This window comes from Aquarana catesbeiana, linkage group LG02 (assembly GCF_042186555.1).
Source record: "Aquarana catesbeiana isolate 2022-GZ linkage group LG02, ASM4218655v1, whole genome shotgun sequence".
In the NCBI taxonomy this organism is placed as follows: domain Eukaryota; kingdom Metazoa; phylum Chordata; class Amphibia; order Anura; family Ranidae; genus Aquarana; species Aquarana catesbeiana.
In genome coordinates this window covers 96,892,590-96,917,947 of record NC_133325.1, presented here as the reverse complement: position 1 = coordinate 96,917,947, position 25,358 = coordinate 96,892,590, and the positions used below count along the sequence as shown (strand labels likewise).

The following is a 25,358-nucleotide window of genomic DNA, read 5'->3' as shown; positions in this document are numbered from 1 at the left end:
GACACCGTACAGGAGACGGTCAGAGACTGGGGACACCGTACAGGAGACGGTCAGAGACTGGGGACACCGTACAGGAGACGGTCAGAGACTGGGGACACCGCACAGGAGACGGTCAGAGACTGGGGACACCGCACAGGAGACGGTCAGAGACTGGGGACACCGCACAGGAGACGGTCAGAGACTGGGGACACCGCACAGGAGACGGTCAGAGACTGGGGACACCGCACAGGAGACGGTCAGAGACTGGGGACACCGCACAGGAGACGGTCAGAGACTGGGGACACCGCACAGGAGACGGTCAGAGACTGGGGACACCGCACAGGAGACGGTCAGAGACTGGGGACACCGCACAGGAGACGGTCAGAGACTGGGGACACCGTACAGGAGACGGTCAGAGACTGGGGACACCGTACAGGAGACGGTCAGAGACTGGGGACACCGTACAGGAGACGGTCAGAGACTGGGGACACCGTACAGGAGACGGTCAGAGACTGGGGACACCGTACAGGAGACGGTCAGAGACTGGGGACACCGTACAGGAGACGGTCAGAGACTGGGGACACCGTACAGGAGACGGTCAGAGACTGGGGACACCGTACAGGAGACGGTCAGAGACTGGGGACACCGTACAGGAGACGGTCAGAGACTGGGGACACCGTACAGGAGACGGTCAGAGACTGGGGACACGGTACAGGAGACGGTCAGAGACTGGGGACACGGTACAGGAGACGGTCAGAGACTGGGGACACGGTACAGGAGACGGTCAGAGACTGGGGACACGGTACAGGAGACGGTCAGAGACTGGGGACACGGTACAGGAGACGGTCAGAGACTGGGGACACGGTACAGGAGACGGTCAGAGACTGGGGACACCGTACAGGAGACGGTCAGAGACTGGGGACACCGTACAGGAGACGGTCAGAGACTGGGGACACCGTACAGGAGACGGTCAGAGACTGGGGACACCGTACAGGAGACGGTCAGAGACTGGGGACACCGTACAGGAGACGGTCAGAGACTGGGGACACCGTACAGGAGACGGTCAGAGACTGGGGACACCGTACAGGAGACGGTCAGAGACTGGGGACACCGTACAGGAGACGGTCAGAGACTGGGGACACCGTACAGGAGACGGTCAGAGACTGGGGACACCGTACAGGAGACGGTCAGAGACTGGGGACACCGTACAGGAGACGGTCAGAGACTGGGGACACCGTACAGGAGACGGTCAGAGACTGGGGACACGGTACAGGAGACGGTCAGAGACTGGGGACACGGTACAGGAGACGGTCAGAGACTGCGCATATGATACAAGAGATCAATGCAGCCTCACCAGTGCCCGTCAGATGCAGCCAGCCAGTGTCCCCAGTAGTGCAGCCAGTGAAGGGAGAGCCGCTGCCGCCTGTTTGATTACAGCGCCGGGAACATCACCGCTTTCATTTCAATAGCTGTGTGTTCCCTGCTGCGCGCCGTCACATACAGCCCCTCCCCCTTGTCCGGGCACTTTGATAGACAGATCACCCGTCTGGGGAACACACAGCTATTGAAATGAAAGCGGTGATGTTCCCGGCGCTGTAATCAAACAGGCGGCGGCTCTCCTCTCTTCTACGATATAGGAAGCCCCCCTGATAGGCAGCACCAGGGGCGGGAGGCGAAGCCCCACCCAGGCCCCGCCCCATTCGGTATCGGCAAAAATTCTCTTTCGGACGATATCTCGGTGCATCCCTAGTCAGTATTACCCCCCCCAACATTGGTGTCAGCACTATTACCCCCCCCCCAACATTGGTGTCAGCACTATTACCCCCCCCCCAACATTGGTGTCAGCACTATTACCCCCCCCCAACATTGGTGTCAGCACTATTACCCCCCCCCCCCCAACATTGGTGTCAGCACTATTACCCCCCCCCCCAACATTGGTGTCAGCACTATTACCCCCCCCAACATTGGTGTCAGCACTATTACCCCCCAACATTGGTGTCAGCACTATTACCCCCCCCAACATTGGTGTCAGCACTATTACCCCCCCCAACATTGGTGTCAGCACTATTACCCCCCCCAACATTGGTGTCAGCACTATTACCCCCCCCAACATTGGTGTCAGCACTATTACCCCCCCCCCAACATTGGTGTCAGCACTATTACCCCCCCCAACATTGGTGTCAGCACTATTACCCCCCCCAACATTGGTGTCAGCACTATTACCCCCCCCAACATTGGTGTCAGCACTATTACCCCCCCCCCAACATTGGTGTCAGCACTATTACCCCCCCCAACATTGGTGTCAGCACTATTACCCCCCCCAACATTGGTGTCAGCACTATTACCCCCCCCCCCCAACATTGGTGTCAGCACTATTACCCCCCCCAACATTGGTGTCAGCACTATTACCCCCCCCAACATTGGTGTCAGCACTATTACCCCCCCCCCAACATTGGTGTCAGCACTATTACCCCCCCCCCAACATTGGTGTCAGCACTATTACCCCCCCCAACATTGGTGTCAGCACTATTACCCCCCCCCCAACATTGGTGTCAGCACTATTACCCCCCCAACATTGGTGTCAGCACTATTACCCCCCCCCCCCCAACATTGGTGTCAGCACTATTACCCCCCCCCCCCCAACATTGGTGTCAGCACTATTACCCCCCCCCCAACATTGGTGTCAGCACTATTACCCCCCCCAACATTGGTGTCAGCACTATTACCCCCCCCCCCAACATTGGTGTCAGCACTATTACCCCCCCCAACATTGGTGTCAGCACTATTACCCCCCCAACATTGGTGTCAGCACTATTACCCCCCCCCCAACATTGGTGTCAGCACTATTACCCCCCCCCCAACATTGGTGTCAGCACTATTACCCCCCCCAACATTGGTGTCAGCACTATTACCCCCCCCCCAACATTGGTGTCAGCACTATTACCCCCCCCCCCAACATTGGTGTCAGCACTATTACCCCCCCCCAACATTGGTGTCAGCACTATTACCCCCCCCAACATTGGTGTCAGCACTATTACCCCCCCAACATTGGTGTCAGCACTATTACCCCCCCCCCCAACATTGGTGTCAGCACTATTACCCCCCCCCCAACATTGGTGTCAGCACTATTACCCCCCCCAACATTGGTGTCAGCACTATTACCCCCCCCCCCAACATTGGTGTCAGCACTATTACCCCCCCCCCCCAACATTGGTGTCAGCACTATTACCCCCCCCCAACATTGGTGTCAGCACTATTACCCCCCCCAACATTGGTGTCAGCACTATTACCCCCCCAACACATTGGTGTCAGCACTATTACCCCCCCAACGTTGGTGTCAGCACTATTACCCCCCCCCCCCAACATTGGTGTCAGCACTATTACCCCCCCCCCCCCCAACATTGGTGTCAGCACTATTACCCCCCCCCAACATTGGTGTCAGCACTATTACCCCCCCCAACATTGGTGTCAGCACTATTACCCCCCCCCCCAACATTGGTGTCAGTACTATTCCCCCCCCAACATTGGAGTCAGCACTATTACCCCCCCCCCCCAACATTGGTGTCAGTACTATTCCCCCCCCAACATTGGAGTCAGCACTATTACCCCCCCCCCCCAACATTGGTGTCAGTACTATTCCCCCCCCAACATTGGTGTCAGCACTATTACCCCCCCCCCAACATTGGTGTCAGCACTATTACCCCCCCCCCCCCAACATTGGTGTCAGCACTATTACCCCCCAACATTGGTGTCAGCACTATTACCCCCCCCAACATTGGTGTCAGCACTATTACCCCCCAACATTGGTGTCAGCACTATTACCCCCCAACATTGGTGTCAGCACTATTACCCCCCAACATTGGTGTCAGCACTATTACCCCCCAACATTGGTGTCAGCACTATTACCCCCCAACATTGGTGTCAGTACTATTACCCCCCAACATTGGTGTCAGCACTATTACCCCCCAACATTGGTGTCAGTACTATTCCCCCCCAGCACACTGGTGGTCATGGCAGTGACAGTTCACTCTCTGCTTGGCTTCTATGTACAGAGCAGTGGAAGATCAATGTCTTCAGGACATGAATGTGTAGAAGAGGATGTCATCAGTGTGCAGTATATACAGTGCAGGATGCCGGACATGGGACAGACCATACAATGTACCTGCTGGCGGTGAGAGCCCCCTCTGTCCGTCCCCGACCACCGCCGTACAGGACCAGCACAGCCCTGCGATACATTTCTACTGTACAGCGTGACCCTGACTAGGGGGGCAGCAAAGCAAGGACACCGGTGTCACGTATAATCACTCCGTGCGGAAACACGAGCAGAGCACAAGTGTTCCTAGGCATGTTACTGCCCGGGGTTCTAGTATCTATAGAGGAAACCACAGAGGATAGATTCCAGTACAGGCCGCCCCTCGTCTTCAGGTTTCGGGGTCGCCTAATCTGACGAGACCCCGACCCCAGGTATAATATATGTTTCCATGGATACAAATTAAATGCGCCAAACAATCCCCTGCTCTCGGATTGGAAAAGGTCTGGTCATGTGACTATATACCGGGCGGTTCAACCGATAACCAACGACCCCTTCGTTAGAAGAGGCTGTATGGAGACCAGGCCTGTGGTTATATGTGCGATCACATGAAGGGTCATCATCATGAGACAAGCATAGTTAGTATATCTTTCATATCTTTCAACTTTTCAAGGTGACAATGAGGGAGATTTCTGGGAGTGACCAACCAAAAAGCGGGTGTGGCCAAACAGGACAGTGGGAGGGGCTTAAGGGTCATTATTATCCAAAAACTGGGCTTCCTTGTACCTATAAAGTGTGCTTTGATTGCTGTGCCACAAGCTGGAGTCTCAGTGCCGGTGTGCTATGAAATCGTGCATCCCCGTCACATAATGCTGCTAACAATCTGCGGTTGCGCAGGACGCAACGTCACTCCAGCTGATATGTTGATCCGCTGGCGTGACGTAAACACTGTGCATGCGCAGATTTCGGAGGCATTATCTGCAAAGGGAGAATATAATTGTCAGATTCTGCCTGCCTCTCTGCTCATGTGGAAGAGATTTGACCGATGACATCACAGGCGGATTTGGGTGTGTTGCAGGGCAGGCCACCTTCCTGCAACACACCAAATGCCACCGTCCTGCAACACACCAAATGCCACCTTCCTGCAACACACCAAGTGCCACCGTCCTGCAACACACCAAATGCCACCTTCCTGCAACACACCAAATGCCACCATCCTGCAACACACCAAATGCCACCTTCCTGCAACACACCAAGTGCCACCGTCCTGCAACACACCAAATGCCACCGTCCTGCAACACACCAAATGCCACCTTCCTGCAACACACCAAATGCCACCGCCCTGCAACACACCAAATGCCACCGTCCTGCAACAAACCAAATGCCACCGCCCTGCAACACACCAAATGCCACCGCCCTGCAACACACCAAATGCCACCTTCCTGCAACACACCAAATGCCACCTTCCTGCAACACACCAAATGCCACCGCCCTGCAACACACCAAATGCCACCGCCCTGCAACACACCAAATGCCACCTTCCTGCAACAAACCAAATGCCACCGCCCTGCAACACACCAAATGCCACCGCCCTGCAACACACCAAATGCCACCTTCCTGCAACACACCAAATGCCACCTTCCTGCAACACACCAAATGCCACCTTCCTGCAACACACCAAATGCCACCTTCCTGCAACACACCAAGTGCCACCGCCCTGCAACACACCAAATGCCACCGCCCTGCAACACACCAAATGCCACCGCCCTGCAGCACACCAAATGCCACCGCCCTGCAACACACCAAATGCCACCGCCCTGCAACACACCAAATGCCACCGCCCTGCAACACACCAAATGCCACCGCCCTGCAACACACCAAATGCCACCGCCCTGCAACACACCAAATGCCACCTTCCTGCAACACACCAAATGCCACCTTCCTGCAACACACCAAATGCCACCGCCCTGCAACACACCAAATGCCACCGCCCTGCAACACACCAAATGCCACCGCCCTGCAACACACCAAATGCCACCGCCCTGCAACACACCAAATGCCACCTTCCCGCAACACACCAAATGCCACCTTCCCGCAACACACCAAATGCCACCTTCCTGCAACACACCAAATGCCACCTTCCTGCAACACACCAAATGCCACCTTCCTGCAACACACCAAATGCCACCTTCCTGCAACACACCAAATGCCACCTTCCTGCAACACACCAAATGCCACCGCCCTGCAACACACCAAATGCCACCGCCCTGCAACACACCAAATGCCACGTCCTGCAACACACCAAATGCCACCGTCCTGCAAAACACCCATATTCCGCCTGTCACGTCATCAGTCAATTCTCCCGCATGAGCAGAGAGGCAGACAGAATCTGATGGTTATATTCTACCTTTGCAGATCATCAGATAATGCCTCTGACGATCTGTCAGAAATTTGCAACATAACGCTAAGGGCTCATTCACAATAGTGGTTGTAGGGGTGGTAAAACCGTGGCTCAACCACAGGGTTTTACCACCTCGCCAAGTGCTTCCCCTTAAGCTGCAAAGGCAGCAGCTGGGGGTGTAAATATGCTTTGCATCCTGGCTGCGGCAGGAGTTATATCCTCTGATGTAGTGGCTACCAATATTGCCCTCTGACCACAACCCATTCAAATGAATGGGGGCGCTCTGCAAAGCACTATTTTTTCAAATCATACCATGCTAAAGGCAGCAGGGATCACTATGGAAGGCAATAAGGATCGCTATGGCACATGGAAGGCAGGAATACTATGGCACATGGAAGGCAGAATCACTATGGCACATCATGGAAGGCAGGAAGGATCACTATGGTACATGGAAGGCAGGAAGGATCACTATGGTACATGGAAGGCAGAAAGGAAGGATCATTGGTACATGGAAGGCAAGAAGGAAGGATCACTATGGCACATGGAAGGCAGAAAAGAAGGATCATTGGTACATGGAAGGCAAGAAGGAAGGATCACTATGGCACATGGAAGGCAGAAAGTATCATTATGGTACATGGAAGGCCGGAAGGAAGGATTACTATGGCTCATAGAAGGCAGGAAGGAAGGATCACTATGGCACATTGAGGGCAGGAAGGAGGGATCACTAGGATACATTAAATACAGGAAGTAAGGACCACTATGTCACATGGAAGGAAGGATCACTATGTCACTTGGAAGGATCGCTATGGCACATGGAAGGCAGGAAGGAAGCATCACTATGGCACATGGGAAGCAGGAAGGATCACTATGTCACATGGAAGGCAGGAAGGAGGCATTACAATAGCACATAGAAGGAAGGACTAGATGGAAAGAAGAGAGAGAGGTGAGGGTTCACTCACTCGAGGCTGGCTGGTCTCCAGCATCTCAGGCAGTGACTTCATGTGCACTGCTTTAAAACTCTCGCCCACACAACCCCTTCACAGGCAAAGCATTGGCTGCACGCAGGGGGTCGTGGGCGGGCACAAGTGGGAGTTGCGGAGGAAGGCGGGGAGCACTGAAGAATCATCACATTATTATTATTTTTGAGTTTATGTATGGATATTTCTCACAGACTATATTTTTTCAGTACATAGTCACATATATACGCACATCCAGTTGGACTTTTTTATCACCATTTTTATACTACTCATTAATTTTTTCTAATTTATTTTTTACAAATTAATTCTTGTTATTTATTAGCTTGAAGCATTTTTCTTTGGACTCACATGGGGATACTGTTTATTAAATTAGCTCCTTTAGCCATTTAGCACGTCACTTGATATTATTATCTGACGTTGGGATTATCACTGATATTTATTGTTCATTAATTTTTATTTTTATATATTTCAGATTTACTTTCTAGCACTTTGCACTTTATTGTGAGTTGTTAAGATTCATAACACAGAGGGTATTTTTCATTTCTATTATTTTTATTATTTATTATATTTTTTTATTAATTATAATTTTTTTATTTATTATTATTTTTATCACTTTTGAACAGCACCAATTCCCTTGAAATAGATTTTCTTTGTCTTTTGAACCTCACTGCGGTGATGTTCTTTGCTGGGGGGGCTGCAGTTCCTGTCTCCTAAGTGGGGAAATTTGGTGTTTTATGGACCTGTCATCTGCCTGCTAAGCGGACACATTTCCTGCTGACCAAGCAGATCGCAGACGGAGTCCGTCCCGTCTGGAAGGACCCTTAAGCCTCGTACACACGATCAGATTTTCTGACGGGAAATGTGTGATGTCAGGCTGTTAGCGGAAAATCAGACCGTGTGTATGCTCCATCGGACAATTGTTGTCGGATTTTCCGCGGACAAATGTCGGATGGCAGGTTTTAAAATTTTCTGCAGACAAATGTCTGTTGTCGGATTTTCCGAGCGTGTGTACACAAGTCCGTCGGACAAAAGTCAAAGTACAAACACACATGCTCAGAAGCAAGTATGAGCCGCCAGAAGCACTCGGTCTTGTAAACTAGCGTTCGTAATGGAGAATTAACATTGGTGACGTGGCAAATTATGAAATCTCCAAATGCAGCGCACATTCTCTTCTTTAATGGGATAATAATGAAGCTGCTTTGCTGGTGATACTGATGGAGTTATTGCAAACAAATTTTCAAAGGCTTTTTTTTTCTAGTGATATCAAGAATAATATTATTATGTTTTTTTTTTGTTTTTTTTTGGGGCAAGTTACCACAACACCATTATCCCGTAGTTTTTCATATCAAAGATACAACTATGCTGGTGTCCCTTGTCAATTTTACATTGTATTTTTTTAAATTTAACTGCCTACTCCCAAACTGTCATTTGAAGTAAAACACATAGCCAAGTATTATTCTACACAAGTTTTTTATTGTGCATTAAAAAAAGAAAACAAATACAATTAGACATGCTATCTGCCAATAGAACCTAACCAAAAAGTGCATTCTATGCATCCCAAAAAAATAATATAGAATATTAAAAATATAGAACATATAACAACTCAAATCATTATTATTTAACCAAAAAATAAAATAAAAGCCTCATGCATGTGTCCTGCTTCTTAATATGCTGGGTCACCAATGCCAAGAGTTGGTGAAAGCAGGGGTCCATCATCTGGAGATAATTCCGAAAATCATCCGGATTATTCTCCTGGAGCTCCCGCAGCAAAGGCATATGACATAATTGGTCATGATTAATAAAGCAACCAATTTTTGGTCCAAGAAATCCTCCTCCTCCTGTTCCTGGACTGGACTTGGGTCAAAGCAATAACTCCAAGGCCAATAATAAATAATAAATAATATCTCCTCCGATTCCGCAACATGTCTGGTTGATGAACGGCCGTTCAGAAACAAACTGAAAAGTACGGAATGAAAAGCGCGAAATGAAAAGCGTGAATCAACACTCACCAAACGTCTACTAACACGAAATTAGCAGAAGGAGCCCAAAGGGTGGCGCTAAAAAGCTGAAAAACCACGTAGTACTTTACTATGTTCGTGTTTGTTGGCTAACAATTCCTTGCCGTTTGTATGCAAGACAAAATCCTGCCACCTGCCTTCAGACAAAAGTCTGAGGTTTTGTCTGCGGAAAATCCAATCGTGTGTACGAGGCTTTAGACTACACCTCATATTTTAGGACCCTATTGCACAAAGGGCCTATAAACAAGGCCAAGGATAAATCCAAGGAAATAACCAAGCTTAAAGCGGAGCTCCGCCGAAATTTTTTTTTTTAAAAGTCAGCAGCTACAAATACTGCAGCTGCTGACTTTTAAAACATGGACACTTACCTGTCCAGGGCGCCCGCGATGTCGGCACCCGAGGCCGAACCGTCTCTCGGTCCTCGGGTGCTGCTGCCTCCATCTTCGGTAAGGGAATCAGGAAGTGAAGCCGTGCGGCTTCACTTCCCGGTTCCCTACTGCGCATGCGCGAGTCACGCAGCGCACTACGGCTGGTCCCTGCTGTCTCTGGGACCGTGTGTTTCCCAGCAGACAGCGGGGGGGGGGGGGGGAACAGGAAGTGGCGTAAATAACCGCAGATTCTGCGGCTATCTATGCCGGAAGTGGGTACAGATACCTGTAAAAGGTACCCTGAAAGGTGCCAACTGTGACACCGGAGGGTGGGAGGAATCCGATGGGTGGAACTCCACTTTAACTTACCGACCAGCCCGCAGACAACCAAGTAAACCTGTCTAACAGTATGCGTTAAAAGCAGGGGTTTAGTCTGCACACATTTGAAAATGCATGCGTAAGCCACAGAGCCTCGTCAAGGCACCCTGGTATCTGTGGTACCTAACACTAAAATAAATTACAAAAAAAAATAGATTTTTACACAAAGTTGTCACTTAAATGGCATATTACTCACACATGCCATGGTTCTATGTGGAATTACACCATAATATACATTCTGCTGCTTCTCCTGAGTAAGGATGAGCTCAGCCGTGATCACAACTCCACGTGCCCGCGCCCGCCAGGAAGCTGACACTCTGCAGTGCTAATCACAGGCAATGAGACATTTTCCAATCAGTGGCTGCACAAATCAGGAAATGTCTCACTGCCTGTGATTAGCGCTGCAAAGTGTCAGCTTCCTGCCGGGTGCAGGCACATGGAGTTGCGTACACACCTGAGCTCATCCTTACTCCTGAGTATGGGGATACCACATGTGTGAGCCTAGCAACGTACGGGTGCCCAAAACCAATCACCGCCATCAGGATTTCAAAAGGTGTAAATTGCTCATTTCACTTCCTCACTACTATTACAGTTTTGGAGGCCCTGGAATGCCAAGATAGCACAACCCCCCCCCCCCCAATTGCCCTTTTTTGGGAAGCAGACACCCCAAGGAATCTGATAAAAGGCATGTTGAGTATTTTGCAGATCTCCCTTTTTGTCACAAGGTTTTGAAAATTGAAAAAGGAAAATAAAAAATACATTTTCTCACCTCACCTTCCGGGACGGAAACACATGAGAAATGAGAGGCTCCTCCCTACAGGAAACACAATCAGTTCACAGCTGTTTAAATGGCCCCACCTTACCCCTTGTCCCTCAGCATTGATTTTGTTTCTCCCACAGCAAAACATTTGGTTTTCTCTCTGACCAGAAGACTAAAAAGAGAGTCGGATGGTACCCCTGTAAGCCAGGTTTAGGAATGTCGGTGAGGACTGCACTAACCTGCCGCCTCAGAGCTTCTCACAGGTCGCCCCCAATGGCATTTGTGCAGGCAGTCTGGGAATATTCAATCCCCCCGCCATTGCACGCCGATCAGCAGCTCGGGTCTCCTCCTGTCTTCCCCTGTGTGCAGCGGGCACCATTTTGCTGAGGTCCATACGATGCAAGACACCAAGGGGAGGACTTGGCGCGCTCCAAGCCTCATTCTCACGACCCAGGAAGTGGGCCCAAAGTGTGGAGGAGACAACGGACTCGCATGGCTTTGGAGACTGAAACTTTCCTTTCTCACCAAAGCTCAGCAAACTGCAAGGAGCTGAAAGTCTGTCTGAGCACACCTCATGGCAGGAGGATGGAAAGACAGCACAGATGGCTGCAGGCAAGAGTGAGCGGGACTGGATAAGTGCCATTTACCTACTATAGGGGGGTGATACCAGATTAAGAAGTAAACCCCCATGCTCTCACCTCCTGGGGATGGGGGCCTGCAGCCATGATACAGGGGCAGGAAGAGTGACTGTTGGTTGTTCCCTCTTCTCTTGCAGATTCCCCAAGTGGAGCGCAGGAGGTCTCTGACAAACCACCTTCTACATCCGCTAGTACTAGCGCCAGTAAAAAGTGCGGTAACTGTGGGGGAAAGATTGCCTAAATCTCACACCAATCCATTTTGTTATAGGTATATTAACAAACTGGCTGGAAAGGAGGCTTCAGGATTCCCGTTTTCATTGAGAATTGCTGTGATCTATCGCCCCCCTGGACCGGCATCAAACTTCCTTGACGACTTCTCTGCCTGGCTACCCTACTTTCTCTCTTCTGACATTCCAGCAATCATTCTTGGTGACTTCAACATCCCTGTTAATCTTAAAGAGTGAGTCCACCTAAATCCACCTAAAAAAAAAATATTAAAAGCCAGCAGCTACAAATACTGCAGCTGCTGACTTTTAATAAATGGCCTCTTACCTGTCCCAGGGTCCAGCGATGTCGGCAGCCGACGCCGATAACCCGCTCGATTCTCGCCCGCTGCCGCCGCCATCCTAGGTGAAGGAATCAGGAAGTGAAGCATTGCGGCTTCACTTCCTGGTTCCCTACTGCGCATGCGCGAGTCGCGCTGCGCACCGTAACTGGTCCCCGCTATCTCCTGGGACCTGTGTGTTTCCCAGGAGACAGCGCGGAGGGACAGGAAGAGGCATAGACTCCCGTGGGAGTCTATGCCGGAATTGGATGCAAATACCTGTCTTAGACAGGTATCTGCATCCCCCTCCCCCCTGAAAGGTGGCAAATGTGACACCGGAGGGGGGGAGGGTTCCGAAAAGCGGAAGTTCCATTTTTGTGTGGAACTCCGCTTTAACACTCCCGCTACTTCTAAGGTGCTGAGCCTAACCTCCTCTTTTGACCTAAAACAATGGACAAGCGCTTCTACTCACTCTGTTGGCAACTGCCTTGACCTCATATTATCCTACCTATGCACTCCGCACAACCTCTCCAATATTCCTTTTCCTCTCTCTGATCACCACCTTATTAGTTTCACTCTCTCCTTGTCTGCCTCCTCCTTGCCTTCCAACTACCAAACTATTACCCGTAGAAACCTTCGCCATCTTAACCCTTCTCTTCTTTTTTCTGCTACTGATTGTCTCTACGACAAAATATCATCCTTGTCCTGCCCCAACTTGGCTACTTCTGTCTACAACCGTTCACTGTCATCCACCCTGGATACCTTTGCTCCCCTCACTACGCACAGAATCAGGCCCCAACCGCTACAACCCTGGCAGACAGACAATACCAGAAGCCTCAAAAAACGTAGCCGCGCTCTTGAGCGTTTGTGGTGTAAAACTAAGTCACAGCAAGATTTCAGCCAATATAAATCTGCCCTCCAAAAATACCATTCCTACCTGCACAGTGCCAAACAGACCTACTTTATCACTCTCATTAACATCCTCTCACGCAGTCCCTGTCAACTCTTTTCTACCCTTACCACTCTACTTCGTCCTTCATTACCCCCACCCGCTAACTTACTCACTGCCCAGGCGATTGCTAATCACTTCAAGATTAAGATTGAGACCATTCTTCTCGAGATCTCCGCTCTACAGATATCACCCTCACTTTACACTCCTTGTCCTCCTGCACAATCAATACTTCCCTCTTTTAAACCAGCTACTATAGAGGAAGTCACTAAACTTTTTTCTAATGCCCACCTAACCTCCTGCCCCCTGGACCCTGTTCCTTTTCAAACACTACAGTCACCATCTGACTCAATCCTACACTCCTTAACTCATATCTTCAACCTCTCACTCTCTACTGGCATCTTCCCCAACCCTCTAAAACATGCGCTAGTCACTCCCATACCAAAAAAGGCCTCAGACCCCACCAATCTTAACAACCTAAGACCCATCTCTTTACTCCCTTTTGCCTCCAAACTCTTTGAACGTTTAGTCTACAACCGACTGAGCGACCACCTCATTGAGAATAACCTTCTTGATTCCCATCAGTCTGGATTTCGCCCACAGCACTCCACAGAAACTGCCCTCCTAAAACTCACAAACGACTTACTAACAGCCAAAACCAACGGTCATTATTCCATACTCTTACTCTTGGACCTTTCTGCTGCCTTTGATACACCACCCCCTCCTCCTCAAAAAAATCAATTTGCTTGGTCTCCATGGCTGCACTCTGCGTTGGTTCGAATCTTACCTATCTCATCGCACCTTCAGTGTCACTTACAACTCCACTTCCTCTTCTCCAACTCCTCTTACCCCACAGCTATTACCTTTTGTATCAATTGACCCTTCCTTTTTAGATTGTAAACTCTAACAAGCAGGGCCCTCTGATTCCTCTTGTACCAAATTGTAATGTAATGGTAATGTCTGCCCTCATGTTCTAAAGCGCTGCGCAAACTGTTGGCGCTATATAAAACCTGTATAATAATAATAATATATGCTCTTTTTTTAAACTGTGGTGGTGAAATCACCTCCTACAGCGCTGGAGTCACGGCTTTATGTATCGTGGGAGCAAACGATGTTGCTGTCAAGATAAATAAATCCGCACTGCAGCTGAAGGGTGTACCTGCTAAGCAAATGATGGTTAACAATAAAACAAAGTAACATTACAGTATAACATTAAGACATACCATACCTGCAAAGCAAATACAAAAAAAAATAGTAACCTGTGCCTAAAATATATTTATGCTGAAGCATGAGGCCATCCACCCCAAAAGTTAGGAGCAAATCGCTCCTCCACCCCTGCTGCCCCCATGCATCGGCATATATGCTCTTTTTTTTAACTGTGGTGGTGAAATCACCTACAGCACTGGAGTCACGGCTTTATGTATCATGGGAGCAAACGCTGTTGCTGTCAAGATAAATAAATCCGCACTGCAGCTGAATGGCGTACCTAAAAACAAAAAAATGGTTAACAATAAAACATTGCAGAATAGAATACAGTAAAAAAGAGCAGAACAATAGAGAGAGAGAGAGAGAGAGAGAACAATAAAATTACAACTATTTTTTTTTTTTTTTATTTTATATTTTTTTTTGTGGTTTTTTTTTTTTACTTTTTTTTTCACACTTTTATTTGTAACTGTAACAGTTCGGTTCCAGGTTTGGGTCTCTCAAAATGTGATGGCATCTTGGGAGACCCTGTGAAAGTGTGTCCTAGTCTGTGCAGTGCTGTACCCTACGCTAATACTCCACTAGTGTATGGTAGCGTTCAAAACATTCACAAATGCAAAGACCAGGATTGTCAGGACAGGAGGGACAAAAATAGCAGGTGTCACGCCTATATCCGTGCTTTCTACAGACACAACATTTTTTGGGGGGGGGCTCTTTGGGTAGGGGTACTAGGGAGGACATACGGAAAATGCCTCTCATGCAGCCGGCTTACTGCATTTGGATCGGGAAGGTGAGGTGGAGCACCGTCTGGAAACAGAAGGGCTCTGAAGATCTCTTCCTGGAATTTAAGGAAGAATCCAGTCCGTCCTGAAGCTCTGTATAGCACATGAGCGTTCAGCAAAGCCAATTGAAATAAGTATACAGACACTTCTTTGTACCAGCGTCTGGCCTTACGAGCAATTAGGTACGGCGCCAACAACTGGTCGTTGAGGTCCACCCCTCCCATATTTTGGTTATATTCGTGGACACAGAGGGGTTTCTCCACAACACCAGTCGCTGTAGGAATTTGGACCGTCGTGTCTGCGTGAAGGGAGGACAGAATGAAAACATTCTTATTATCCCTCCACTTCACAGCAAGCAAATTATTACACTTGAAGCAGGCTCTCTCCCCCAGCCTAAGATGGGAATCTACAAGCCTCTGGGGTAAGCCCCGGCGATTAGGTCGCACGGTGCCACATGAGACAATTTGATGATCAAACAAGTGACTAAAATGTGGCACGCTTGTGTAATATTTGTCCACATAAAATGGTACCCCTTTCGGAATAAGGGTGACACCAAGTCCCACACAATCTTGTCAGCGCTCCCTATGTAATCTGGGCAGTTCTCCGGCTCTACGTGACTATCTCTTCCCTTGTAAACCATAAAACTATATGTATAGCCTGTGGCCCTGTCACAAAGTTTATACATCTTGACCCCGTATCTGGCACGCTTGCTGGGAAGATACTGTTTGAAAGACAAGCGGCCATAAAATGTAATCAGGGACTCATGAACACAGACAACTTGATGGGGAGTAAACAAGGCTGCAAAACATTCGTTGAAGTGGTTTACGAGGAGCCGAATTTTGTACAGCCGATCATATCCAGGGTCTCCACGAGGGCGACAGAGTTCATTGTTGAAGTGCATGAACCGCAAAATCTGCTTGTATCGTGCCCTGGCCATGGAAGCAGGGAACATGGGCATATGGTGAATTGGGTCAGTGAACCAATATGACCGCAACTCACTCTTTTCAAGTATGCCCATGTCGAGGGTAGGCTCAGAAAGTTCTTAAATTCGGAAACCGTAATTGGTTTCCAATCTCTAGCAAGGGAGGACTGGGGATTAGCGGCAATGAATTGACCAGCATACAAATTGCTTTGGTCCACAATAGATCTATAGAGATCTTCTGTGAAAAACAGCGAATAAAAATCAAGTGACGTAAAATCAACTGTTTCCACCTGAATTCCGGGTTGGCCAGTAAATGTGGGAAGTACAAGTGCTGCAGAAGTGGTGGGTTCCCAATTACTGTAGGATTGGCAAATTCTGCAGGAAGGACACTATGGGCACAACGGGCCTGTCTTTGTCTTCTTGGTGGCAGCGGGACACTACTTGTGCTTGCCAGCTTGAACTGCACTTCCGGGACTCGCCACGTCACCACGTGTTACTGCAGTGCTGGATGTACAACCAGGATGTACTAGGCCGCTGGTGCTTGCCAGTTCACCAGAAGGGGGAGCGGCACTAGTACTTCTCTGCTCCATACGAGAGCCCTGCGGTTCTTGCACCTCAACGACAGCAGAAGAAGATCGGGGTCTTGGCAGGGACCACAACTCTGTCGTCAGAGCTATCTGTCATGGAGCCGCTGTCGTCTACAGGATCGTATTCTGAGCCTGAATCTGACAGATGAGTGACTTCCTCTTCACTATCTGTCATGCTCAGAAACGTGTAGGCCTCTTCACTAGTGTACCTTCGATTTGCCATTTTGGGCTCTAAATTTACTGGTACACTAGTGAGACTCACAGGTAAAAAAAGCTCCTAGGCTGTCAGCAACTGTATCAAATGCTACCAAAAAAACTGTTAGCGATCACAGGGATCAGACCTGACTTTGAAAATGCTGCAGTTATGTGTTTAGTGTTTTGTAAGTGACAGTGATCGATCGATACTGCACTTGGGTGGGCTGGGCAGAGGGGCTAAACGCAGGTGCTAGCAGGTATCTGGGCTGATCGCGCTAATACTGCGTTTTTGGGAACCCTAAACTGCTGGGGACACTAGTATAGATCTGATCAGATATTGATCCTTTCAGATACTATACCACTAATGTCCCGTACACACGGTCGGAGCGTGTTGTCGGAAATTCCGACCGTGTGTAGGCTCCATCGGACTTTTTCCATCGGATTTTCCGACACACAAAGTTTGAGAGCAGGCTATAAAATTTTCCGACAACAAAATCCGTTGTCGGAATTTCCGATCGTGTGTACACAAATCCGACGCACAAAGTGCCACGCATGCTCAGAATAAATAAAGAGATGAAAGCTATTGGCTACTGCCCCGTTTATAGTCCCGACTTACGTGTTTTACGTCACCGCGTTCAGAATGATCGGATTTTCCGACAACTTTGTGTGACCATGTGTATGCAAGACAAGTTTGAGCCAACATCCGTCGGAAAAAATCCTAGGATTTTGTTGTCGGAATGTCCGATCAGAGAGGTGTATGCTGCGTGTGTGGGTGTTAGCAGTACTGGCGCTAATCTGACGCTGCCTGGGGCGACGCAGACCCTATCTGACATTAAAACCTAACTGATATCACCCGCTTGGCGATCAGGGGTTTAAACCTTTATTGGGTAATAAACGACGGGTATCAAAAACAAACTAACTAACCAGCGTCACCCATAACACTTATACGATGATCACTGTTGAAAGTGTTAACTAGTGGGCAATCAGGGGGTTAAAACCTTTTTTAGGTAGTATATGGGGGTACCTAATGCTATAAAAAGCTGACGGTGAACCTAAATAACTAACTGGCTAACTAGCGTCACCCGTGACACTTATACGGCGATCAGAAAAATAATCGATTAGTGACAATGGCGACAGGGGGTGAAAGGGTTAACTGGGGGGCGATCAAGGGGTTAAACCTTTATTAGGGGGGGTTAGAGGGTACCCTAGACCTAAAGAGGACTACCACTAACTGCCCTAACACTTATAACAGTCACAAAAGGACACCAATGCAGTGATCAGTGAAAAAATGAAAACTGCTATTGGTGTCACTGTGACAGGGGGATTGGGGGGTTATTTGTGTGCCTATGTGTACTAATGTTAATGTGATGTTGGTGCAAACTCACATTGATGTCTTCTCTCCTCGGGCGCCGGAACGAAAAGGCTGCACGAGGAGAGATGACATCACTTCCTCTGCTTCTGTTTACATTTCAGAAGAAGAGGAAGCTTCTCATTCGTCAGGAGCGATCGCGAGGGGGTGACCATGAATCGGTGGCCTCAGCACGGATCGCTCTTGGAACAAAGCCAAACGCCGCAGGCCCTGGGGGCGGCCCGATCGGGCCCCCCGCCCGCTGGGAGGCAGGGACGTACAGGTACGCCAATATATGCCTGCCCATGCCTTTCTGTCGACATACAACGTTGTGCGGTGGTCGGCAAGGGGTTAGGGAGCATTTCCTATTAGAAAAAAACAAACCACAAAATTCATCAAAAATGCAACACTTGCATTTTTGGTGCGAGTCTTTTGAAGTCTAGTACACACAACACAATTTGCTGGAGGAAAAAAGGTCCCTGAACCTTTCCAAAAATGCAGCGGCTGAAAAACACATAGATGTGAAAGTGTCCCATAGGAAAGCTTGTTAATTGGACTGTAGTGCATTTCTGAAAAAAACGCATAGGTGTGACCCTAGCCTTACACCTCATAATGTTTGTACGAATTAAAATAATCAAGCTGTTGGTGATGCGCTAAATCGCACACCACACTGCCACCTACCGCAGCCACAACAGACAGCTGCCGGAGAGGAAGTCGCAGTGGTTTACCGCTCCGGCAGCTGAATATTGTGTGCGATTTCAGCTATAAACCTTTCCGACGATTCAGAGGAAGGTAAAAACCGCCTTGGCCATATTGTCTCCAAAGGAGAAAAAAAATTCCTGCCCCATCGCCCCCCAAGGCAATCGAATTGTCCCTGAATAATCAGTCTATGGTGCCCGTTTCCTCTCCCTGTAAAATGCTTTGGAAAAGCCTCCTCCTCCCGACTCCCGCACACAGTCGCCATCTCGGGCTGAATCCCGGAGCCCAGTGCCACAACAAGTTCCGGCACTGAGCTCCAGTAACTGGCCTGACAGGGGCGCGCTAGCATGGGCATCCAGGACATCTGCCGCCCGGAGTCCCACACGCGGCGATCTCCCTTCTGCTGCAGCCAGATCCTCCTCCCCCTCCCCGGCTCCAAAGTTCTGATGTACACAGACAGGAGGAGGAGCCGGGGAGGAGGGAGATATTACTGCAAGAGCAGCGCTGATGTTCTGAGGTCTGTGTATAGTTTATAGATACAGTGGAGGGGGATACAGTAACCGGGAAGGAAGGGAGCGGGGGCTGGTAACACAGATGCACACATGGTGGAGTGATGGGAGGGGAGGTCGTAAGGGGATATGTGCTAGGGGGTGCTTTGGGAGGAAGAGCACCCCCCCCACTAGCATAAGTCTTCTCCCCTTCCAAAGCACCCCCCAGCACACATCCCCTTACCCCACCTTCCCCAAATCAAAAGATGCTGCATCCCTCTGTGCCTCCTCCTCTATCGGTGTCCCTCTGTGCCTCCACCTCCCACAGCGTCCCTCTGTGCCTCCTCCTCCCACGGCGCCCCTCTGTGCCTCCTCCTCCCACGGCGTCCCTCTGTGCCTCCTCCCACGGTGTGCCTCCTCCTTTCACGGTGTCCCTCTGTGCCTCCTCCTTCCACGGCGTCCCTCTGTGCCTCCTCCTTCCACGGCGTCCCTCTGTGCCTCCTCCTTCCACGGCGTCCCTCAGTGCCTCCTCCTTCCACGGCGTCCCTCTGTGCCTCCTCCTCCCACGGCGTCCCTCTGTGCCTCCTCCTCCCACGGCGTCCCTCTGTGCCTCCTCCTCCCACGGCGTCCCTCTGTGCCTCCTCCTTCCACGGCGTCCCTCTGTGCCTCCTCCTTCCACGGCGTCCCTCTGTGCCTCCTCCTTCCACGGCGTCCCTCTGTGCCTCCTCCTCCCACGGCGTGCCTCCTCCTCCCACGGCGTCCCTCTGTGCCTCCTCCTTCCACGGCATCCCTCTGTGCCTCCTCCTTCCACGGCATCCCTCTGTGTTCCTCCTTCCACGGCGTCCCTCTGTGCCTCCTCCTTCCACGGCGTCCCTCTGTGCCTCCTCCTTCCACGGCGTCCCTCTGTGCCTCCTCCTCCCACGGCGTCCCTCTGTGCCTCCTGCCACGGCGTGCCTCCTCCCACGGCATCCCTCTGTGCCTCCTCCCACGGTGTCCCTCTGTGCCTCCTCCCACGGCGCCCCTCTTCCCATGGCGTCCCTCCGTCCCCCCCCCAGAGCGTCCCTCTGTGCCGCCTCCTCCTCCCACAGCGTCCCTCTGTGCCTCCTCCTCCCACGGCGTCCCCTCTGTACTTCCTCCTCCCACGGCGTCCCTCTGTGCCTCCTCCTCCCACTGCGTCCCTCTGTGCCTCCTCCTCCCACGGCGTCTCTCTGTACCTCCTCCCACGGCGTTCCTCTGTACCTCCTCCCACGGCGTTCCTCTGTCCTCCTCCCTCGGCGTCCCTCTGTCCATCCACCTGCTACGTCCCTCTGTCTCAGCCTCGTGGTTCCCTAGTGAGGATGGCGTCCCTCTGTGCCTCCTCCTCCCACGGCGTCCCTCTGTGCCTCCTCCTCCCACGGCCTCCCTCTGTGCCTCCTCCTCCCACGGCATCCCTCTGTGCCTCCTTCTCCCACGGCGTCCCTCTGTGCCTCCTCCTCCCACGGCGTCCCTCTGTGCCTCCTCCTCCCACGGCATCCCTCTGTGCCTCCTCCTCCCACGGCGTCCCTCTGTGCCTCCTCCCAAGGCGTCCCTCCTCCCACGGCGTCCCTCCTCCCATGGCATCCCTCTTCCCATGCCTCCTCCCGCGGCGTCCCTCTGTTTCCTCCTCCCACGGCGTCCCTCTGTTGCCTCCTCCCACGGCGTCCCTCTGTTGCCTCCTTCCACTTTGTCTCTCTCAGTAGACATTTTCGTGGTTCCCCAATGATGAAGTTGGAGGAGAAAATACTGGTCGTAGCCTCAGACTCTCATTGACATAGGTGAAGTCCCAGAAAAGCTCCTGCTCCTCTTGGTTTATCGGTTTGTCAAGGTCTTCGATGGACAGAGAAACTGTAAAGAGAAAAAGATTTTGAACAATGAACAAGCTTGGTCTATGCCGCTGAAATCCCCCCCCCCCAATGATCCTTCATTATTCGTACACTTACAGGTGCAGAATTCAATGTCTGCGTCCTTCCTGTTTCCAAGTCGTCCCAGTCAATGCTCTTAAAAAATGCGTGCCCCCTGAGGTCATGTAGTAGTATGTTTCGCAGTTCTTGGCTTACACATAGGAGCTATAAAGAAGAGAAAAATCTAATAAATACACTGAAAAAATAAGAGCAATATCTGAACAATAGAACTCACTCTTTTAATATTTGATTCTGACAGTTACAGATTTCAGCTTCCTAAATTTTACTTTTAAACATCGACTATGTCAAGATTGGATTGGGTTCAAGGGTTAGTTCACCAAAAACCTACCTATGCAGGTAAGGGGCACCTGTAGATAAACACAAACTATGTGGCTTTGACCAAAGTTAAATAATGTCCTTGCTATTAAGTATAAGCCATTTATGTACCTCATGAAGCCTAACCTAAAAACTACCAAGACTTGGCTAAGTGAGGCCTAGCTATTACTGTTCATGGCCACCATCACAAGAAGCAAGCTCTTTCTCTGATTCAAACCTCCTCACGTGTGCTTTCTCCCCCTGGATGAAGTAGCTCAGAGTTTAAGTGCTCACTCCTGTGATTGTGAAGGTGAACAGTAATAGTTGTTTTTTTATCTTGTAAAGGTTAACTAACCCTTTAATTGTTCTCAGGAATGTACATGATCTTTCTATTCTACAACTACCATGATTTTTTTTTTCTTTTCTTACAATGGCAACTATAGGGGAATCCTATATGCTGTCTAAGGAATGTCCCCAGAAATTTAAATTTCTGCATGTGTGATTGGCCGTGTCCCTTTCCAACTACATACACCATGAATTCAAGGTATAAAAATTCTCTGCATTGGAGTTATAGGGGACACCAAGGCTGCGACTTTCCTTACCCATCCTCTGCAGTAGGATCTTTATTTTTAGTGGTGTACTTGCTAAGACCCTAAGGCTGCTTCTTTCTTTATGACAGCATTGAAACTGCTCAGGTGGACTGGCAGTGAAAGCAGATCATTCCACTAAGCAGTTAGTTTGACAGTACTGCTATGACTTAAAGCGGGGTTCCACCCAAATTTTGAACATTATCTCTATGCATTCTCTTCCTTGCCTAGATGCTGACATGCTGTGTAAATAAATTTAAATCGCCGTAATTACCTTTTTTTTTCTAATCTTCTTAGCACTTCCTGGTTTTCCTCCCATGGGAGTAGGCGTGTTTCTAGCCTCTCCCAGACCTCCCACAGTCCTCTGGGAGCTAGTCTCAGGCTTCCCAGCATGCATTGTGCAACAGTGTCATCACAACATCTCAGTGAATGCTGGGAGCACAGCATTCACCGCATCCAGGAAATACATGCTTGTGGGATTCAAATGCCCACAATGAAGATGGAAACCGCCTGCAGTGAATTTTATAAGTTATTCTTTACAACGAAATCGGACACAGGCGGACTTATTACACAGAACATGTGAGTAGATAATCATGAGAAGAAAAGTTTGTGAATGAACTCCAAAAAAAAAAAAAAAATGATAGGTAGGTGGACCCCCGCTTTAAATCAGTGTTGTGCAGATAGGAATGTGCAATCATGTTTCCTAAAATCGTAACAAGATATATATATATATATATATATATATAGATATATATATATATATATATATAGATATATATAGTGTGTGTGTGTATGTGTAATATATATATGTGTGTGTGTGTAATATATATGTGTGTGTATATATATATATATATATATATATATATATATATATATATATATATATATATATATATATATATATATATATCAAATCATAACCTAGAAAGGACTTTACCCTGTAAGCAAAGCCAAAGCTATGTATACTCACCCTGTCATTGAGGTCACGGAGGTCCGTGTCCATATCCTCAGGATAATTGGGCCGCTCGGTAATCATTGCCATTTCCAACTCATGAATGGTCATCTGGTCGGTGAAGAATGGATATTTTCCCATTGCCATCTCGTATACTGTTACTCCTAGGGAGTAATAGTCAGCCGCTGTAAAGTATTCCAGGTATAGAAAGACCTGTAGAGACATAATAATAGAGAGAAAGAAGATGAGCACATCCTTGTTAGGCCAGGCAAAGGATAGAGGTGACTCCATGCTGGCATATGTGATGTAAGAATCCTTATCTTACCTCTGACGCCATAAAAGATGGTGTGCCCACGCGTCCTTTAATCCTGCTGGAATATGAAACATATTTTGCAGCCAAGCCAAAATCGGCTATTCGGATGTGTCTAGCACTGTCCAGTAAGATATTTTCTGGCTTGATATCTCTGTGGATGACCTCAAATGAATGCATGTACTGCAAGCCACAGACAATTTCCGCAGTGAGATATCTGATTTAAAAAAAGAAAAAGAAACATAGGTATTAGCACTGAAATCATCACAAATCAATTAAGGACAAAGTGATTTCTTCCTATAGTACATGGTGTATGGATGGACAGGTTCAGTTAGAGGGATGTTATGTCACTGCCTTTCCTCAGTGGTCAGCCAACCCCAACTGCAGTGTCACCCATTCATACTTACCTTAAGGTTTCAACATCAATTGGACAACCTTTATTAATTCCCAGAGATTCCCGCCATTCAAGTACTCCAGTACAAAGGCCAGATGAGTCTGTGTGAAGAGAAAAGAGAGAGAGGTTACATTATACCCTGTTTCCCTGAAACTAAGACCTAGCGTGATTGTCGGTGATGGCTGCTATATAAGCCCTACCCCACAATATAGGCCTAGTTAAAGTCATTGTAGGTCTTATTTTCAGAGTAGGGCTTATTTTCGGGGAAACAGGGTAGGGGTAATTTGGGGTGTAGGGCTTATATTGCAGCCATCACTGACAATCATGCTAGGTCTTATTTTTTTGGGGAAACAGGGTAGACATGCAAAAGGTTACTTTGTGGGAGATTATACAAAGATACGCACACAGGTAGATAGTACAGTGTGGGATCTTCTTTTGGGAGATGAAATAAAATTGATACATGAAAGGACTCTTACCTTTGTTTGAAATGCTCCATGCAGATGTGTAATAAATGGGCTTCCTCTGATTTATTTCAGCACGTCTAACTCTATAGTGACACAATCTAAACAACTGTTGAGTACTTTCTCTTTTTTAATGAACTTCACTGCCAGCTTCTGACAAGTGGCGGGATGGGATGCCAACATTACCTTCCCAAAGGCCCCCTGTCCAAGAATTCCATGAAAGGTGATGTTTTCCATGGATAGCTCACATGACTTCACCTTTATAGCACCGCTACATGGGACCGCTGGAGATGTCCCATGGTTTGTGGTGCTGGGTGTTGAAAGAGTTAAGGATTCCTTCTTTTCAAAGTCACCGCTGAATGATCTGCATATTAGAATATTGGACATTTCAATGTGGATGGAAGTTAGTAAGGGGTGGTCAATTAGATCATTGCTGCATTCAACTGATGACAGTAGACTGTCACTTTCTGAAGCTGGCGGTGTTAGTCCAAACCTTGTGTCTGTTAGATGTAAAGCCACAAGACATGATGGCTCAATCCTTACAGATCTGGAAAAGTGTTTGCTCTCCATGGAGCTGGTGAGTGACTTGGTTGATGCAATGACTTGAATTTCCTTGTCCTCCATGGTTTTATTCTGTGTAGTTTTCTTCATGTCAGTGATTGATGGAGTGACTTGGATCTCCTTGTCCTCCATAGCTGATGGAGTGACTTGAATCTCCTTATCCTCCATGGTTATCGTCTGTGTAGTTTTCTTCTTGTCAGTGATTGATAGAGTGACTTGGATCTCCTTGTCCTCCATAGCTGATGGAGTGACTTGAATATCCTTATCCTCCATGGTTATCGTCTGTGTAGTTTTCTTCTTGTCAGTGATTGATAGAGTGACTTGGATCTCTTTGTCCTGCATAGCCGATGGAGAGACTTGAATCTCCTTGTTCTCCATGGTTGTGGTCTGTGTAGTTTTCTTCATGTCAGTGGTTGATGGAGTGACTTGGATCTCCTTGTCGTCCATGGTTGTTGCAGTTTCCTCATTCTTGCTGGTATATGGAACTCGTATGGTTGGTTCTCTGAAGTTGAGGGGTTCATCATTTTCACCTGGAGGGAGAAAAAATATTTTTTATTCCTGTTATTAGCAAATCCTTTGACGTTACACAAAAT

General features: G+C 48.8%; 2 protein-coding genes across 2 annotated transcripts in view; one reads left to right on the top strand and one right to left on the bottom strand.

Moving 5' to 3' along the window:
* The window catches only part of MRPS31 (mitochondrial ribosomal protein S31), a 130,306-nt gene extending 125,820 nt beyond the window's left edge, over positions 1–4,486 (bottom strand). The window contains exon 1 of the mRNA XM_073613264.1: positions 4,142–4,486. Coding sequence (XP_073469365.1) covers positions 4,142–4,215 — 74 coding nt within the window. The 5' untranslated portion in view covers positions 4,216–4,486. The remainder of the gene's footprint in view (positions 1–4,141) is intronic.
* Positions 4,298–25,358, top strand: part of LOC141127088 (mitochondrial ornithine transporter 1-like) — a 67,338-nt gene continuing 46,277 nt past the window's right edge. The window contains exon 1 of the mRNA XM_073613266.1: positions 4,298–4,443. The gene's annotated coding sequence lies outside the window, so the exon portion shown is untranslated. The remainder of the gene's footprint in view (positions 4,444–25,358) is intronic.